The sequence below is a fragment of the Triturus cristatus genome, chromosome 5_2 (assembly GCF_964204655.1).
Source record: "Triturus cristatus chromosome 5_2, aTriCri1.1, whole genome shotgun sequence".
In the NCBI taxonomy this organism is placed as follows: domain Eukaryota; kingdom Metazoa; phylum Chordata; class Amphibia; order Caudata; family Salamandridae; genus Triturus; species Triturus cristatus.
This window is the reverse complement of record NC_140588.1, coordinates 1,091,347,976-1,091,367,497: the sequence shown is the minus strand read 5'-3', so window position 1 is coordinate 1,091,367,497 and position 19,522 is coordinate 1,091,347,976. Positions and strand designations below refer to the sequence as shown.

General features: G+C 44.4%; 1 protein-coding gene across 2 annotated transcripts in view; it reads left to right on the top strand.

Moving 5' to 3' along the window:
- LOC146829735 (coiled-coil domain-containing protein 127-like) overlaps positions 1-18,421 on the top strand; it is a 76,721-nt gene extending 58,300 nt beyond the window's left edge. For both annotated transcript variants that reach the window (XM_085608458.1, XM_085608459.1), the window contains exons 2-3: positions 9,915-10,037; positions 16,921-18,421. In XM_085608458.1, coding sequence (XP_085464584.1) covers positions 9,915-10,037; positions 16,921-17,600 — 803 coding nt within the window. In that variant the 3' untranslated portion in view covers positions 17,601-18,421. The remainder of the gene's footprint in view (positions 1-9,914; positions 10,038-16,920) is intronic.
- The last annotated feature ends 1,101 nt before the right edge of the window (positions 18,422-19,522 follow it).

The following is a 19,522-nucleotide window of genomic DNA, read 5'->3' as shown; positions in this document are numbered from 1 at the left end:
ACTGTCCACTCTCACCAGGACTGGACTGGACTGGACATAGCTCGTCTTAAAAAGAATCACCACATAGAATTCATTGCCTCTGCTTGACTCATTGGGATTTCCTGAGCTGTCGTTTTGCGCAGCCTTTTATATTTTTAAAAACAATTAAAATAATGTTCAGTTTTGGAAAACAAGATCTGCTGCTTAATATTGAGCAACTGACCATCTAGTTTTCTCCTTGAGTCTGACACTGTTGAGGATTGATTATCCGGCTTCGTGAGAAGTAAAAACAAAATATGCAGGTATATTAGTGGCATGGTAGGGCGGGAGCTGTTGAGGCTGGAATGTAACCCCATAGTGATGGAATTGGGTCAAACTAGTAAAGAAAGCTGTACTGACTGTTTTAACATTTCATATATTTGCTCTTTAAAATGCCAGAAAAAGTGATTAGCTCAGAATCAAGTATTTATGATGAAATTACCCCAGGTTTAAATTCGCAAAGAGGTCAGCAATTCAGCCACTCCACATGTCACTTCCGCACATATAACACACTTGACTACAACTACACTACATCCACTCCTGCTGGGTAACTGCATAAAAACAAGTATAAATAAAACAAAGGATTTTGTGGATATTTCTGTGCTGCACTTTGGTTTGTTCAAACACCCAGCAGAATATAAGACGGACATTTGTGGGTTACAACTGTTGATCTCAGCAAGGCACATAGAGCGTGTTCAAGTGGAGAAACACACTTCCTTTTCTGTTTTTGTTACCAGCTACCAGCATGTTTCAGTACTTGCTTTTACCATTTATGTTTGCACCCACTGTACTGTCCTAAAAAGATGTCACGCCGAGTTGGCCCTACCAACCTTCAAACCAGTTTCTAAAAGACAAGCCCTTCCTGACAATTCTCGTCCTCTGATTTTCCCAATCGGTAGGTAGCCCATTTGCTGCAGGGAGAGCCAAGCTGACCCAGCGACCACCTCCGCGTCAGGTCCATGCCACTCCCAAGCCATGTTCCTCTCTATGAGCTCTCGAATCAAACACTTGACTTGACTGACCTCTGTGCTCTGCTCTAATGAATTCACTGCGCATCTGAGAGGAAAGGGCGGGCAACCTTTGTTAGTTAGAGTCCCTAAATAAGAGTTCGTACTTCAGCGTTACCAAAGCTGATTGTGAGTTGTCACTCCTACCCCCTCCCCACACACGCCCCCTGACCCGATAATAACTTTTGTAATTCACTTCTTACTTACATTTGTTTTGGTGTTAATTGTAACCCGGCACTAAATTTTACTCCAAGCCGCTATATTTATTATTAGCTCTTTTATTTGAATTTAGCAACATCTTTCATTTCTCCTTGCCTAACATGTCCGTTTGAAAGCAATCACTTCACCAATATGCATTCTAAATCATGCCTGCTCGAAAGGAAGGAGGGGTTGATGGCCGAGGTTGGAGGGGGGTCAGGGGGAGTTAAAGTGGAGGCAGTTCATGAAGAAGTGATTTAATTTACACATAAATTCAACTTTCGCTGTTAAAAGTGCATCACAGTTCGTTTTCTTTCATCCTGTTCCCAGTTTACAGCCAGGCTCAGGAGATAACAACACCGGAATAGAGGGCTAAATAACTGCTGTCCCCAGGGAGATAGAGGGGAGGGGAAGCCGGAGGAAGTAGCAGAATAAGAAGTAGAAAGCGCTGAGAATGGGGCCATCACAGATCATTAACAGCTTTTTGTGAAAAAACGGCCGCAGCTGCATATTCGAACGTATTGTGCTTTTTGCGTGCCATCCAGAGTAATTATTAAATTAAACTTGACTTCCTTCTGTTTGCTAGGTCCAACCTGTCCTAAAACTTCTGCTGTACCTCCCAACTCTGTCTACATCCTCAGCGCTTGGACGCCCGTGGGGCAGCAATCGCGCTATACAAATCGATCTACAATACAAAACAATACAATACGAATTGTTCTGGGTGTGCTCCCACCCCAGCTTACCTGCTGCTCTGGTGAAGGAAAGGTGGCAGGCTGTGCAGCTGAAAGGGCAGATGGCGCGGGTCCCGGCAGTTATGTACAGCTTGCACGACCGGCAAACAGTTGCTCTGCCCTGCCACACCTAATGCAGCTCCGCACTCGTGACTCATACAATGAGCGCGGTGCCCGTGAGGAAAGGCAGGGGGCAGATAGACACCTGGTCACGAGGTACAAGAAGACGCTGATCTGTGTTGGAAGGAGAGGCACGTCATCCTCTTCGGCCCGGCCTGCCCCGCCCCAGCTAAGCTCAAACCAATCTGAGCAGATGGTTTCGGTGAGGGCGGGCAACAGACCTGCAAACAGCCTAAAAAGCCCAAACAACACTAAAGGGCTACTAAATTCAGCCACAAGCTTCACAAGCTACTCACAGGGTCTCGGCGAGCTACCGGTAGCTCGCGATCGACCGGTTGGAGACCCCTGCTCTAGGCAGTTGTGTAATACGAGATGCAATTGTTGAAGAAGAGTGACTTTTCTTTAATACAGGCAAATTGCATATCAGAACGCGTTCAACCGACTTTCTCCGAGCGCCGTTTAAAAGGCTGTAAATCATGGTCTAATCTCGTCACATTCATTAAGACGCAATGAACGTCGAGGGGATGCAATGAATTTGAAGTCCCATTGAGATAGTCCAGTTCATGGATAACAGCAAAGCTGCAAACTGGTGGAATACAGAAAGAACCCTATTATGAAACCTTCAGGGGTCTTCTAGCGACAGTGGCCAGCCGGTTGGTTAATTACATGTTGTCTTCAGCTGTCTCCTTTGACATCCTGAGTACAAGTGAAATGACTTTGTTCTCGATGCCAAGAGACAGGAAAACTATCTAAATATGTGTTTACTGGCGATGCTTTGTGAGCACTTGGAATCCTCAAGCGAGACGCACTCTAACTGGAGGGAGAAGTGTCAGGCCAACAAAAGCGATTATTTCTGTCCTCGCGCCCCTTAAAGTATCACCACGCACTTTTATATTCCAACCATAGGGTGGCCTATAATTGTCGATTAGAGGACTAGATATATCGAAAAAGGTTTGTCATACTTTTTCTATAAATAGGTTCCAAATGATTGTCTTTCAATACTATATTTATGTTATGTGTCTCATTATGAAAACATTTTTTTTTTTTAATCGGGCTTTCAAAGTTCTCTAAAAATGGAACAAATAAATCAAAGCGTTGGTGCAAAAGCAAAGTTATATTTTCTATGACCGAATCAAATACATATACATGTGTTGGAACACTACAAGTCTTCCACTGTGACGTCTTTTGGGAGCTCTAATATTTATTTCACTCTGTCTATTGTCTAATTCGCTTATACAGGGACCACAGCCGTCTTTAGATCTCACCTACCAGATACATTTCAGCTGCCGGTAGGCGAATTCCTATTGTAGGCCATATAAACAAGCATTGACAGAGCCAATAGGTCTCGCCTTTGGGACTTTGTAAGTGTTTAGCCATGCAACAGTTGATGTTGTTGCACCAAGGATATTGTGCTGGATAACCAAATACTGAAGGTCCCAAAGGTGAGACCTATTGGCTATGCCAATGCTTGTTGAGAGTTAAAGCTGTTGGCATTGTAAATAACAATGTCTTTTACCTTTTGTGTTTTGGTTTGTAGTGTAGTGGATGTATGAACAGAGACGTATCTGCAGCACTGCCTAGAGGACTAGGAATGAGGAATTACGACTAAGACTAGAGAGACCGCTGCAGCCCTTAAAATGGACTTAAAATGTGGGAATTACCGACGGGACCAGAGAAGCAGCTGCAACACTTTGTAGAGGACTTAGAATGAGAAATTCCCAACGGGACCAGATTAGCAGCTGCAGCACTGCCTAGAGGACTAGACTGAGGAATTATGACTGGGAGCAGAGACACAGCTGCAGCACTGCCTAGAGGACTAAGTCTGAGGAATTATGACTGGGAGCAGAGACACAGCTGCAGCACTGCCTAGAGGACTAAGACTGAGGAATTATGACTGGGTACAGAGACACAGCTGCAGCACTGCCTAGAGGACTAAGACTGAGGAATTATGACTGGGAGCAGAGACACAGCTGCAGCACTGCCTAGAGGACTAAGACTGAGGAATTATGACTGGGAGCAGAGACACAGCTGCAGCACTGCCTAGAGGACTAAGACTGAGGAATTATGACTGGGTACAGAGACACAGCTGCAGCACTGCCTAGAGGACTAAGACTGAGGAATTATGACTGGGAGCAGAGACACAGCTGCAGCACTGCCTAGAGGACTAAGACTGAGGAATTATGACTGGGAACAGAGACACAGCTGCAGCACTGCCTAGAGGACTAAGACTGAGGAATTATGACTGGGAGCAGAGACACAGCTGCAGCACTGCCTAGAGGGCTTAAAATGTGGGAGTAATCAACAGGACCAGATAAGCAGCTGCAGCACTGTGTAGAGGACTTAGAATGAGGAATTCCCAACGGGACCAGCTTAGCAGATAGCAGCACTGTCTGGAAGACTTCGAATGTGGAATAACCACTGGGAACAGGGACGCAGCTGCCGAACTGTCTAGAGGACTAAGAATGGGGAATTATCACTTTGACCAGAGACACGGCTGCAGCACTGCCTAGAGGATTTGAATGAGGAATTACCAACTGTAAAAAAATGATCGGGAACCCGCACTATAACTTTAACTAGAAGGTTAATCACTGTATTCCTTTAATGGCATGCTGAAAAAGGGTCTCACTCTCTGATCATGGAGGGTGTGTAATAAATCTAATCGCTGCGTCCCCAGTTAGGGTTCGTCCCCTTTAGCACCGTGTTAGCCCCTACTTCCAGGGTTTGTTGAAAAATAATTCAGCTTGAAATAAGTTCAAATACGATGTATTTATTGTAGCAAGGCGCATTCATCTTTATCCACCTTATCAATTATCGAATTCTTTCCATAAATCATGATCTTCACAAACATGTTGCATTATAACCAAGGCAGTTAAATTGCATAACTTCATCCCGATGCATTTCGGGCCGAGGCCCTCGTCCGGGGATAGCAATTCTGTAAAGATGTACATTAATCCATGAGGAAACGAATCTCCAAATCATACCTAGTTTCCCAACACCGCCGGGTGATGTGACCACATAAACTGAGTGTGACATGATAGAGTGCGTCTAATCAAAACTCAACTGCGTCCTACAGTGATTCTGTATATATAGAATAAAATAAAACAATTCCCCTCAGTTCATGCCAAACAATTCGATCACTAATCAGCCAGCTCCCACCTTTATCTTAATGAGACCGTTGCTCATGCACTATCAATCACAGTTATGTATATAACAGTGGGCTCCGTAGCAAGTCTTATATCGCGACGTTTCATGCCGCTGCCACCCTGTTACTGTCATGCTTGGTGAAAAAATGGACATCGGTTGGTGAACTCATTGCACAATAATACGTTTAAATCACCCGTGATTTGTCAATGTGCCAAAACTTTCCATGCACATGCGTGGTTTTTATCAAACAGTAAGTAAAGTATTACAACACTGCGATGCTACATTTAAATCAACCTCTGTATTCTCAAGAGTCAAAGCGCTCTATGTACATGCATTTAGCTAAAACGTTACATGCACATGCGTGATCTTTGTTAAACAATAAATAAGGTATTACAACACTGCTATGGTACATTTAAATTAACCGCCGTATTCTCAAGAGTAACAACTCCCTATGTACAATCATATAGCCTCTTCAATCGAAAAAGTTCCATGCCTTACTTACTTAACGGCCGTCGACGAGAAACCTCAAACGAGTGTCTCCCGATGGTGACTCTCAGACTGTTAGCACGTGTGTGCTTTCAAAGCGCTTCAACATAAACGACAGACTTACTCCCAACAGTTTTATGGGGGCCATCTTGAAATGTGCAATCAAAGTGTGCTATGACCCATGTATTAATCCAGAGTATCTATATACATTAAAAGGTATGTGACGTAATGGTAAGGTACTCAGTGAATGTTACGCGCTTGTGCTCACAGAGTTCTAACGGTAACCTAAATACAAAAACATGATGATGTGTGGTCGGCTGTATGTGTGTCTTTTGTGTGGTGTAGTAAAAAAATGTAGACAGAAAACTCGCTAGGTGTAGCGTGCGTGCGCTCTCCCAAACGTTAAGAACAAGAGTGAGAACCATAGTCTGTGTTTAAAACCACTAAAGTTACGGGGGCTCTCTTAGAACAGTGCATTAAGGCTTAAGATGATACTAGAAAAACCTAAAGGACGTGCTTCAAAGATCGGAACCAACAAGTGTGGGTCCATTGATAAATTAATCCACCCAAGTGTGTATGTGCACAATGTATATTTCAAGTGAATAAGAAAAACACTAGAGTGAGCAATGCAAAAGTAAATACTGCAATGTAGAACAAATAAACATGGTAAGCATTATAGTGAAAAAACTGGGGCAATAATTCATAATTCTGATAGTAGACTGCTATAGTCTTACAGATAGCATAAAAATTCCATTCTGTCATTAAGACTGTGGGGTCTCAAGGCGTACAGGCGCTTGATCCAAAAGTTCTCCCCTTGTAACAGTTTTTTGTTGTTGTCATCACCTTCCTTCTGCTAAACGATTTCCAAAATGAGGAATTTCAATTGGGAGATGTTATGACTATGTCCCACAAAATGGCTGACGATGACCGATTTCATTTTTTTGGTGCGAATGTTACTTTTATGCTCATTCATCCTGATTTTCATCTTCCTTTCCTTTTTGCCAACATGTACTAATCCACAAGGGCATTTTAGCATGTATGTGATAATCTTGGTGTCACAGTTGGCAGTTCTTCACGTTTGTGAGAGCGCATGTGCGCTACACCTAGCGAGTTTTTTCTGGCTACATTTTTTACTACACCACAAATAAGACACGCATAAAGCTGACCGCATATCGTTTTTGTATTTAGGTTACCGTTAGTAGTCCGTGAGCACAAGCAGGTAACATTCAGTGAGTACATTACTGTTATGTCACATACATCTTAACGTATATAGATACTCTGGATTAATACATGGGTCATAGTACACTTTGATTGCACATTTCAAGATGGCCCCCATAATAGTGTGGGCAGTTAGTCCGTCGTTTATGTCGAACCGCTTTGATAGCACACACGCGCTAACAGTCCTAGAGTTACCATGGGGAGACACTCATTTGAGGTTTCTCCCCGATGGCCGTTAAGTAAGGCATGGAACTTTTTAGGGATAGTGATTGATAGTGCATGAGCAACAGTCTCATTGAGATAAATTTTTGAGCTGGCTGATTGGTGATCGAATTGTTTGGCATGAACTAAGGGGAATTGTTTTATTTATTATTCTATATATACAGATTCACTGTAGTACGCAGTTGAGTTTTGATTAGACGCACTCTATCATGTCACACTCCGTTTATGTGGTCACATCACCCGGCGGTGTTGGGAAACTAGGTATCATTTGGAGATATGTTTCCTCATAGATTAATGTATATCTTTACAGGATTAATATCTCCTGACGAAGGGCCTCTGTCCAAAATGCATCAGGATGAAATTATGCAATTTAACTGCCTTGGTTATAATGCAACATGTTTGTGACGATCATGATTTATGGAAAGAATTCGATAATTGGTAAGGATGATAAAGATGAATGACGCCTTACTACAATAAATACATGGTATTTTAACTTATTTCAAGCTGAATTATTTTTCAACAAACCCTGGAAGTAGGTGCTAAAGGGGACAAACCCTAACTGGGGACGCAGTGATTGGAATTACCAACGGGACCAGAGTAGCCTTTAGCAGCACTGTCTAGAGGACTAAGAATGAGGAATTACCAATGGGACCGGAGTAGCAGCTAGGAGCACTGCACAAAAAGGTACCCATAACGAAGGGAGCAGCTGTTGAAGCCAGGACTGGGAACAGACCGCAATAGCAGCCAATGCGATGCAGGTCCAGCAAGAAGAGTAGAGGAACTGGAAAAGCTAGGACCCTGGACGGCCAGCAACAGAGACCGACATTATACAGGCCCAGACCTCAAACAATGAAGAAACTTGTAGGAGGCAGAAGATGCATGGAGCAACAGCTGGCTGATGACATCCTCCGAGACTTGTGGGCAGAGACGATAGAGGCTTTGCCTGTCCCAAGGGGCTGTGACGCACTTGGAGCCCTGGACAAGATTAGGGATACGGGAGCTTTGCGAACAGCAAGGAACATCAGATGCAATATAAAACTTCCCACTACCTTCAATACGTTCGCACAACCTTTTGGTAATAAACAGTTTGTCTAAAACACGGATGCCCTTCACGGTAAGGCTGCAGGGAGTGCGTGCTGCCGAGCCGGAAATTAACAGAAGAAAGAGTACACAAAAGTAACCAATATGGCCTATCGTGAAAAAATGCATGTAACCAGGGAGTCTGCAGGGCGGGACTGAACGAGCAAAAAAGGAGGGACAAATGTAAGCTATAAACTTATGAAAAGAAAGGATTTTTGAAAAGCATATGAAGGAGCCAATTAAATGCGATGGACGTGCTGAATGCCATACACACAATACAGCATGCCTTGCAGAGCAGTCATTGATTCTATGCTAAATGATGCATGGAATTTCCTTGCAAAACATGAAATGTGTCTAGCAGAAAACATGGAATTTATCTTAACACAAAGGCGAGATAGCCCCTAAAACGGATATTATTCCTCAAACCGCAAAAAGTCTACCATGGAGATTTTGAAGAGTATCTAAGTTAGTGTCTATGGATCCCTTGCTGAAAAAAGTGTTTTTCGAAGACATAAAATCTTCCACAAATTTCTTGGAGTAATAGTGAAGTTTTCCAACAGTGCTTGAAATGTTTCCTGAAAAACATACCACATTCATTCTTAATCCCACCTCTACGCACAAATGCGGCTTGGTGCAACTGTGCTGTAGAAGAAGGTTAAATAAATCAGGTGCTGATTCTATGCTTAATAAGAGCTGGGCTTTCCTTGCAAAAATAACATGTACCGTATCTTATCAGCAAACATGGAATTTTATCTTTAAGCAAAGACCAGAGAGCCCCTAAAATGGATAGGCTTCCTCAGTCTGTGCCATGGTGATTTTGAACAATACCTACGTTGGTCTCTGTGGATCCTCCACTGAAAAAGTGTTTTTCGTAGCACATAAAATCTTTCACAAATTTCCTAAAATAATAGTGATGTTTTTCCCACAGTGCTTCCTCAGAAACACTCAAATCCATCTATAATCCTACGAAATCCTTCCATAGAACATTTAGTCAATCTCTACTACAGTTGGGCAAGCCAACAGAATAGAGGAAGAGCCGGACCAAGGGTCTCTACGAGCCAAGCCATCAAACATATTTGGCATGTAAATCATACAACAAACCTCATGTAATCACGATAGTGTCTTCAAAATACAAAAAAGTATATTTCTTAACATTCTGAAGTGTTTCACCTTCGTACATCAGCTTATATCACTGTGTTGAGAGGCATTTATTTACTGCGGCTCGCACTCGAATCCAGAGATTGGAGAGGGAGGTGTAATGCACCATTCTGTGTCGTGTAAAGTCTAAAGTGATCCTGACATCATCTGTATTTGTAAAGCACGTGTTCACCCCTCGGGTACTTTGATAAGGAACAGATGTTAGTTACCAAACTCATTGATACTCCTTTTATGGATCTTGGAATGATGTGCAGCTGAGTGGACTCACTGGAATTCGAACCTGACACCACGCGCAGGTGCATTAGTTCACTGAGCCACCAGCCCAGGCTAGATCTGAGTCGCGTATGATTCTGCAGCACGCGCACAGTAACATGTATGGGAATGCTGATGTTCGTCCAACATTACGTTCGCTGTCTGGAGTGCTATTGCTCTAGAAAGTTATGGGAATTTGTGGCATGAAGCGATAATAAGCTAACTTTTTTGTAAGTCAGTGGTTGTGTATTTTCAATTTCCTTCTACCTGTTTCTTCCAGGGCGGATCTTCATGAATAATTTAAACGATCCTCCTCATTGGAACATCGATCCCAACCCCAGGGGTGATGGCAACAAATGGAACTATGCTCTCCTGGTGCCAATGTTGGGCCTGGCTGCATTTCGTAAGTTACCGTATTAAATGAGGCATCTTGTGTGATGCTGCCTGACACTTCCAGAGCAGCTATTTGTAATCTGACCAGATGACCAAGTAAAAAACGAAAAATAAATATTATGATTGGAGCTGGGAGAGGTTGTGTATGAGGGTGGAGGTTACAGTGACAGCTGTATGTGAGTTGTGGGTGTTTATTTAGCACTGAGAGAGCCCTAGAGAGGGTAGCATGCCTGATAGAAAGTGATATGCGAAACCCCAGGTTTAGAACAAAATGTGTAAACTAATTTTCGATTAGGGTGTGGGGCAAATTGCTGCTGGGGAGCCCAGAGACCTACAGAATTGAAGTAGACATGGTATTGGAGAAACTTTCAGGGTCTGGGGCCAGCTCAGGAAAAAAGCTTGTTTCTGTCCTTTGACAGTACTTGGCAGAGGAGGGATTTCCTCCTGACAGGTCTGCTTCCTCCTGGTAATTTTACCTTGGTATTGAGGGTGATGACTGAGCTTGAAATCCTTCCTGCTGCTGGTATAGAGCGACACAAAGAAGTGGTATCATTTGCCAACCACAAACTTGATCATTGAAATGAGGTGCCAGGTCCTATCCTATGAAACAAAGTGCTCCACTTTCAGGAAATTTGGCAGTCACCAGTCCATATAATGTAAGCTTTAATGTCTAGGGCCAAGGTCTGTCGTTCCCAGGAGGGTCTACTTACCATGTTCTTCATTTAGAGCAGAATCGTCTCTTATTGTCTAGATAAACATTGTCAGAATTAGTTGGCGGTTCTGTTGTCCACACTTCACAGTCAAATAACCAATTTCATGCGTGTGGTGTGGATTCTACGAAATCAGATGAATCTGCATAAATACACTGGGAAGCTTCTCTCAGCATTGTCATTTAGCATTCAGGAAATAGAAAGCACAACAGCCAAGGGCGGAGGGAGCGGCTGCGCTGGTCTTCATCGCTGGAGCTGTGAAACCGAACAGCCTGGGCATAGTGACCTGACACTGCTGCTTCATCAGTTTTCCTATTTATTATTTGTTAAAAGGGAAGGAGGCTCGCAAAACTGAAGAAAACGCCGGTGCTCAGCATCTCGCAAGCATGTGGTCTCTGGAGCCTAACCATGACACCAAAGCTGTTGGGAACAAGTTGTTCCATGTGTTCACTGACATCCACTGTCCAGGAAGGAGCTCTTTTCGGTTCCCTCTCAGCTGACAACCCCTTATTGGTTATAGGTTAAAGACAACCTTTATTGAAAGCTATCCTAGTGGTAGCTATGGAGAGCAGCCTTCAGGCTAAGTCTTGAAGGAATGTAAAGCAGCTTGTTTTACCAGTCTATAATATCTTGAGTCACTAAATGAAAGATATCCACACCAGGTATATATATATAAAATATATGTATTTATTACTAAACACACCCTCCTAGTCTCTTTATGCGACCATAGGTCAAAACACATAAGTTACACTTCAATAATCACAGTAAAATAGCACAAATACACGTCCGGCCCTAGGGGCGAGCCAAACCATATACTAAAATAGTGGTATAAGAACCAGGACTTAACTAGACACAAGGCCTAGAGCCTGTAGAATCACTGGGACCCCAAGGAACCACCCAAGGTAGTGACACAGGGGACCCACAGGAGCTGTGTGCAGTGTGTGAACACAGCCACGAGCTCCCGTTAGCTTCTCTGGGGAAAGTCGCGGTTAGATTTTTAAAGATTAGGGACACTTAGAAATGAGTCAGGACCAAACCGTTTTGGACTTAGGAAGTTCTAGGGCTAGCTCCCACGGGAGCACCGGAGTACTCGTGTTACCTCACCCAAGGAAGCCGGGTGCATAGGTGTCTTTTGGTGTCTGGTCGCGTCGTCGATTTCAATGGGAACTGGCGAAGAAGTGCTGCTGCCATGAAGATGCGAATTGTCCGAAGAGAACCAAGCCTGGATCAAAGATGAGAAGAACCTGAAAGCAGAGGGGACAGAGTCTGGGTCACTTGCCAGTGACCAGGAAGGCGATGAGCAGATGCCCACCGATGTCGGGTGATTTCAGGTGAAGGAGGTGAAGCTTGACTCTTCAGCCACGAGGACCAGGAGGCGTCGAGGACGACCAGGAGCTGGATTCGAGCTGTCCCACGAAGGATGTCGAGTGATGCAGTGTTGGTGCCCGGATTGGACACAACAAGCCTTGGCAACAGCAACCAACGCAGAAACGAGAAAGATGCTTTGGTGCAGTCCAGAAAGGTCTGTGGGACTCACCACTTGAGTGGGAGTCAGCGCACATCTGGAGCAACCAGGAAAGCCCAAGGAAATGCAAAGTTACCCCCTCAGGGACCCACCAGTCAACGGACCAGGGATCGCGAAGGGACCTCGAGACGAAACACAAAATGGCAGCCCACGGGTCACTCGGAATGACCAGGCCGACAATCTTCGGTGGATTCAGTGCTCGAGGTGGGGGCTACATTTCAGCCCAAGCACGACTTCAAGAGACGTCGAGAAGTCAATGCACTTGCAGAAATACACGGTGACCGGGAGTTCCGGTTCCACGCTACTCACGAGGGCTGCGGGTCTCAGCTTTGCTGGGGACTCGGGTCGACCTCTGAGATATCTGGAAATCCTCTTCCTGGGCTGCAAATACTTCGGAGTCCGGCGGGAGCTTCGATGATGCAGACCGGCAAATTGTTTCGTTGGTGCCTGCCAAGCAGGGTAGTCACGCCTTGACCCCAAGGGAGATTTCTTCAGTCCTCTGGTCTTGAGCAGAGCGTCGAAGGTCCAGGATTCCGCGTCATAGTTTCGTCCAGGGTAATCTAAAGTCCTAAGGACAGGGGTCCCATACTTGTACTAAAGTAGGGGGTTGGACATACTCCGGGGACCCACCTATGGGAGGGTTTGGAAAGAGGGGTGGCTACACCCATTTCCTTTGTCCAGTTTCGCGCCAGCCCCTGAACCGGTTTGAGCTGGACTATGCACAGGGACACCAAATGTGCCCCAGTGCAGGACTTCAAAGCACTCGGAGAGTGCTCCCGCCCAGCCCCAATACACATAAGCCTGTCTGGGAGGTGGTTACAACTCCCTGTGACAGGAAACCTATTGTTCAGGCCTCCCCTGCCGGAGTTTCGGTCAGCAGCTGGAGGCCAGACCCGTGTCTGTGGCTGCAGCATCCATTTTGTGATGCCAGGGCTCTATTAAGTTTCTACGGGGTATACCAGTGCTGTCATGTGTCTCCCTCTAGAAGGGTGGGATCATAGTGTGATTCTAAGGTGTTTGACACCAAACACAACATGTTTCCGTGCAGCCAGTCCAAAGTTAGCATTTACCGTTTGGTTATAATGAACTTAAGAGTATATGGTCAGGCTGCACTACAAACCGAATCAGAGAAGGGTCTCCGAACGCTGCAGAGGGACTCTGCTCATGCAGGGGCACCCTCTCGCATAAAAACCAAGCACTCTGCCATCAGGATTGATGAGGCCTGCCATAGGAGTGACTTATAGGTTTATATGTGTGTGTATATATGGTGATATATAGTGAACCTATATCTCAGTAAGGGGTGCATGCGCCACCTTACCCAGGCTGCAGTAGCAGACCTGTGGTGTCATTTTGGGTGGCGTTCCAGGGGAGGCATAATACATGCTTCAGCCCCTGGTGGGCCTCTGGGGTACCTATGCCCTGGGTACATAGTATACCATATACTAGGGGCTTACAAGAGCACCTTGGATCCAATCTGTAATGTACCTAAAGTACATGGAATCATTTTAGAGAGGAGGCAGCTAGGATGGGGCCCTGATTAGCAGGGTCCCAGCCAGACAAAAGTTGAAAAACAGTGAAACACCAGCAAAAAGTGGGGGTAAACATGTGAAGCAGATCCTGCACTCCGCATCACTGTTTTTAGTGAGTCCAGGTCACCAAGTGGTTAGTCCACTCCGCAGGGTTTGGTTACTGTACGGGATCACATTGGACTGCCTTTGTTTACCGACTGCGGACAGAGGGTCAAGAAGTTGTACTCTGGAACAATAAAGAATCTTATTTACGATACACTGGGTCTCCTAGCCACCAATGCAGTTTGCACTTCTGCTCAGCAGTTGGAATTGCTAAGAATTATCTTGAATCTTGCAATAAGACTTGCATATGGCAAATGTGATGTGATGCGTTTGTAGCAGACACTGGAGATTGGTCTGCACATGGTTGAACCTATCACAAGATCTGTCTGCTTCAGGATAGTTTTGTGCAGCTGTGTGTAAAGTTGTACACCTTTCAGGTGATCTCCAGGCAAAACTGTTGAACATGTACAATGGAGAGGCATCTGTCCGAAGCCCAAGCTGAACACCCCTCAGTTGGGTATGCCACAGTGCCTTTCTGGTCTTTCAACAGTATTTTCCTGCAGTGTGTTGTGTATGTGTTGATATTTTAAGATCGTAAACCTAGCTCAGGAGCTTCGAATAGGTGTCATGGCTCCCTGTAAGAAACAGTTATTGGTGGCAGTTGAAGGGAAGACTTATGAATCAGGGGTAGTGCTCCTTGAAAAGGTGTTTCATCAGCTTTTTCTGAATTGTAGGAGAATTGGTACAGGACTGATTTCGATAGGGATCCTGTTCCAGATCCTAGAAGCAAGCACAGAGTGACCCAGTGTGGGTGCCCGTTGGCTACCCAACAGTCTAGCGATGTCCACTTGTGCTAGCATCAATGTGAAATTAAAGAGTAATTGTGTGTGTTTGCTTATTGTCAGATTTCCCCGAATGATCAACACACAAGGGGTGTATGTTGGATCTTAGGACAGTCCCAGCGCATATGAATGGATGTACGTAGCCCTCACGATCTAGCTTCTGGCCTTCGTATTTTCCATATCCGTGATGGATTATAAGAGACTTAGTGTAGTATTATCAATTGTATTGGTTTAAAGCCTGCCCTTTCACGGCTAGACTTTCTTCTAGTCTTCCTCTTAAAGTACCCTTAAATCTTCATGGCATTTTTCTGTGAACCTGTCTAAAGTTCCAATAAAGTTATTAACCAGCCTTCTGTGTATTAACGAGGTGTCGTGTTGTAGTATGAAAGCGCCAGAACTCTAACCTGTATGCTCACCATGTTCCCAAAGGTTTTGATGCCTTGCCGGGCCCCACATATCCCTTAGTTCGGAGATATACCAAATTGGCACCAATTCTTGAAACTCAATAGGTCCCACAAATCTCACAAAATATTTGAGTCCCACGCTGGGATGTCCATTGTGTCATTTGAGCCCATCTTTCATGGGATGACAGTAATCCTGTAGCGTCCCAGTGTATCCACTCAGCCCCAGGGCATGTCTGTTTGCTCTCAGCGCCAGTTCAGTTTGGACACAGAATGGCCATTATTAAAAATTACCATTTGGGCATCCCAGTAATATTTATATATACAAGGAAGAGCAATACTTACTCTACATAGCCCTGCACATTGCGCTGCATCTGCTGTTTTTTGGGGACCCCTATGCCTGAGTTAGGCTCTAATTGGACGATCCCCTTAGTGAAATAAGCCACCGGATCTCAAAGGCGGGATCTTCAGTACATATAAAAACCTTGGTAAAGCAAGCACCCTGGAAAATGCCGCCCTTCACAACCGTGATATTGGAAGCTTCTGACTGCTGTTCTACGGTTGCTTAGAAATTGACCAAACTTCAAGTTTTCTTTGAAAACATAAATAGTTATACATACCACAGATATTTTAACTCTTTTTGTGTGAAACTCAGAGGGCATATCTAGCCTTCTGTTGGGGTCCACGCTGCAAGGGGGAATGCGACTGACCAGTTGATTCGCAGACCTGAACTCTCACCTAAACCATTAATTATTGCCAGGATTCCTCGGATCCAATATTCAAGGTCAGCCTGGTGAAGTAGGGTTTTGTTGGTGTGCACTGATGCAGCATCCTCAGCGTAGTGCATCCCCCTGCACCTATATCGCCAATGGTTTGAGCACCAGTGCAAACAGGAGATAGAGAGGGCAGCCCCACCTTGTCCTTCATCTAAAAGAGAATTCTTTGAGATGGCCCCTTTCTGTATATAATACTGATGTCGAAGATACAAAACTTGGGCTGAATCCCATTTTTTTTCAGGGTCACACGGAGGAGAAGCCATTCCAGCGAGGCAAATGCTTTTTTACATCACATTTTTTTTTATTTCACCCTAGTACGAACCAGGAGGTACGATCACATGAGCGCATTATTGATACAACAAAGACACATGTCCATCATAACAGAGATCATGTAAACCACCCATTGAATTTGGCATATTCCCCTTCACCACACGTATCCCTGAGTCAAAGGCTTTTAAGGTGACTCCAGCTTCAGGCTCTCTGTAGGCACCTTCGGATGGTCTTGTGGAGCAGGGTGGCATGAACCCTGATGGATCCAAGTGGATTCATTTATCGATAACCTCACATAGAGAGTGTGCCAGGACTAAACCACCTGAGCCGCGGATGCCAGTCTTTGGGATTGACCTGGTCTCTGCAGCTCAAAGCGCTCGCGGGCAGTCAGAAAAATATCAAGTTTCACATCATGGGATTCGTTTGTTTCATATCCCAGCTGGCATTATAATGATGGCACTACAACAGCACCTGATGTTGATGAAAACTAAAAACATCATCAAAAAGTCTTGCTTCAAATCTGAAATGCAAGTAAAAGTTGAATGATTCCTTTGAGAAATAAAAACAAAGTTTTGTCCAAGTGAAAATCGTTGATTCAAATGTTAACTGTTAAATGTGTGGTTTGCATCCTAGCACATCAGAATATGTTTTACTCACTTTTTATTGGGGTAGCGTGCACAAATCTTGTAATTAATCCGACAATTCTTTTTGTTTGTTCACAAAGTAGGAAGATTGTAAGATTTGTGTTTAACCAGTCATTTGCTGAAAGTTCGTTTCCTGTTTTTTTATTTGTTGCAGGCTGGATCTGGTCCCGGGAGTCCCAGAAAGAAATAGAAAAGGCAAAAGCTGAACTCTCCAGAGAAATGAGATCCGTGCAAGTGGATCTTGAGTTAAAATATCGCCACATTATCATAGAAAACCGCCGTAAAGTTGCAGAGCTTGAAATAGAGCTGGAAAAAGAACAAAACAAGACGCTGAGTTACCGCGAAGCACTGATTTCCCAAAGTCGAAAACTTGTTGAAGAAAGAAAAGTCTTGGAGAAGACCCACACACAGCTCCAGCAGGAGAAACAGGCTGCACTGGTGTCTGGTGCTGCAGGCGCCTTGTACAAGGGGTGTCTGGCAAAAGAAGAGGAGTGGCAGAGAAGAGCCACAGAGTTACTCGGAGAAGTTAGGGATGCATTAATTGAACGCCAGAATATCTACTGCAGTTTACTGCTGCCCAGAAAAAAGCGTTTCGACATTGAGCGGAAGCTGCTGCAGCGAGCAGCAGCAGATCCGGTGGCTGCAGAGATCCAGCTAAAGGCTGGCCTCACCGACATCTTTCAAAACGACAGATATTGTGCCGACCTGACAAACACGAACATGCGAAAGAACGGCAAGCTGATGTGGTTGTATCTGAGATATTGGGAAATGGCCGTAGAACATAAGAAATTTAAGAAAGTAGAGGATGTGATGTTGGGGAAAAGCACGTTTTAGTCGCCATGACTACTGCTTTGTTTTGAATGCATATTTTAACTCACGACATTGGATCAAAGTGTAAAAATTGAGGTTGTTGGGTCCTTGAGTTGTCCTTTTTGGCCTTAATTCCACCATCTTTGTCATCCAGAGAATACACCAGTGCGTAATGACCACTTCATAGACGACCGGAGAATCTTCCAGTTGAAGTTTATTGTAAATTATAAGTGATGGACATCACCCAACTGACAAGAATGAAGTGCTAATCTCTCGACCGTTCCTATAACTGACTTCTCAACTGTCGATGACAAGAACTCTCAAGTCTGCATCACACACAGCCTCGCGGCGTGACCATGCCAGTATCGCATACAGCCTTGTGGCGTGTCCATGCCAACGCAAAGCTCTACGTGAGGCTGAATACTGCACAACTTCCTCCCAATGCTTTTGCTGCAAGGAAGGATGCAGTATACCTACTGTAAGCACTGTTAGTGTGTGCCGTGTCATAGTAATGCACAATAGTTAGGATATGTGGATCTCAGGACGGTTCCCTACGAGGGGTTGTTGTTCTGCTCTCCAAGATAGTTCTGGACTATCCCTTCCAACAATGACGGAAGTTTAGAGTCTGGAATCGTGCCACACTTTTCCCCTTTGGTAAATTTAAGAGGGCGTGTCATTAGTTTGTGTGTGAGAAATTAGTGTTTATACCTTCAGCAGAAAATAACTGAGTATTTTTAAGTGTTCAGAGCTACATAGTACCATGAAAGAATCAAGTCCTTGCAAGATGTGTTTTTTTAAATATCCACAATTAGAAGGAATAAATAAATCAAGAGCTTTGTGTTGAATTATAAATTGCAGATCTTTTTTTCATGAAATAGTTCAAATGACAGTTCTGTTCACTGTAATAACCAGCTTAGTTTGTTTATGGGTTATTAATGAACTCTAGAAAATCTGATATTTGAACATCCCCAAGACAGCCTAGTTCGATGAGCAATATCTAGTGCTGTGTACCATAAGAGCTGGTTCATTCTGGATGCGGATCTATCCTTTGGCCCCTAGAATAGTGTGTTTGCTTCTTCCAACATCCTGTTCCCCGGAAAAACTGTTACCTTCCTTACTCCACCTAGCAGACCTCGATCTGCTGCTGAGTTCTCTCATTTTGGTGATGGTAATCCCCTTACTTGGAACTTACTGCTCATTTATTCAGATGCAGAAGGTGTCGGTCTGCTTTTCATCCTTCACTGTTTCCTAGTAGCTCATACAACTATGGTGAAGGCGCTTTCTCTGGCTTACTAACTAAGCACAGAACAACCTCAGTTTCTTAGCCACAAAATCTTAATTTCCTGCTCAGTTTCGTTGCTTAGCCCGTCACCACCTTTTAGTGTTCCCCTATGACATCAGAGACGGGCACCCACGCAGACCTAGCTAGTCCTTTGACCAGTTTGAGTTATACTTCTTGCTGTGCTTTTCTAATGCCAGCGCATTTTGTGGTGTACCTGCACTTTACAAATCACCACACATGTATGCCTCTCGTCGGATTTTCATTAAGGGGTGGCTCTCAACGAGGTTCTACTTTGAGGAGCTACAAAGCTCAACTTTAAGAGTCATGACACCACCCAGTATGTCAGTTATATTCCAAGCTCTTCATCGAGGCTTTTCTTTAAGATCAGTTCAACGTCTGCTCCCAGGTCTATTGGAGACAACTTGGGCAATGGCCAATACCAGCCTCAGCAAGATCGGCTTTACCTCATTGACAGAAGAAATAGGAGCCACCAGACACAGAAGTGTTTTTCCTGTGTTCAGATCCTCCTCCAGAGACTACCATTGTTTTAAAAAAAAATTATTTTCATTTTTATAGTAAACCCAGACCAACTGCATTAGCAGGTAGAACCTTGGGGAGTGGCCAAGATGGCGACTGTACCAGATGCTCTGTAACAGAGCTCCGG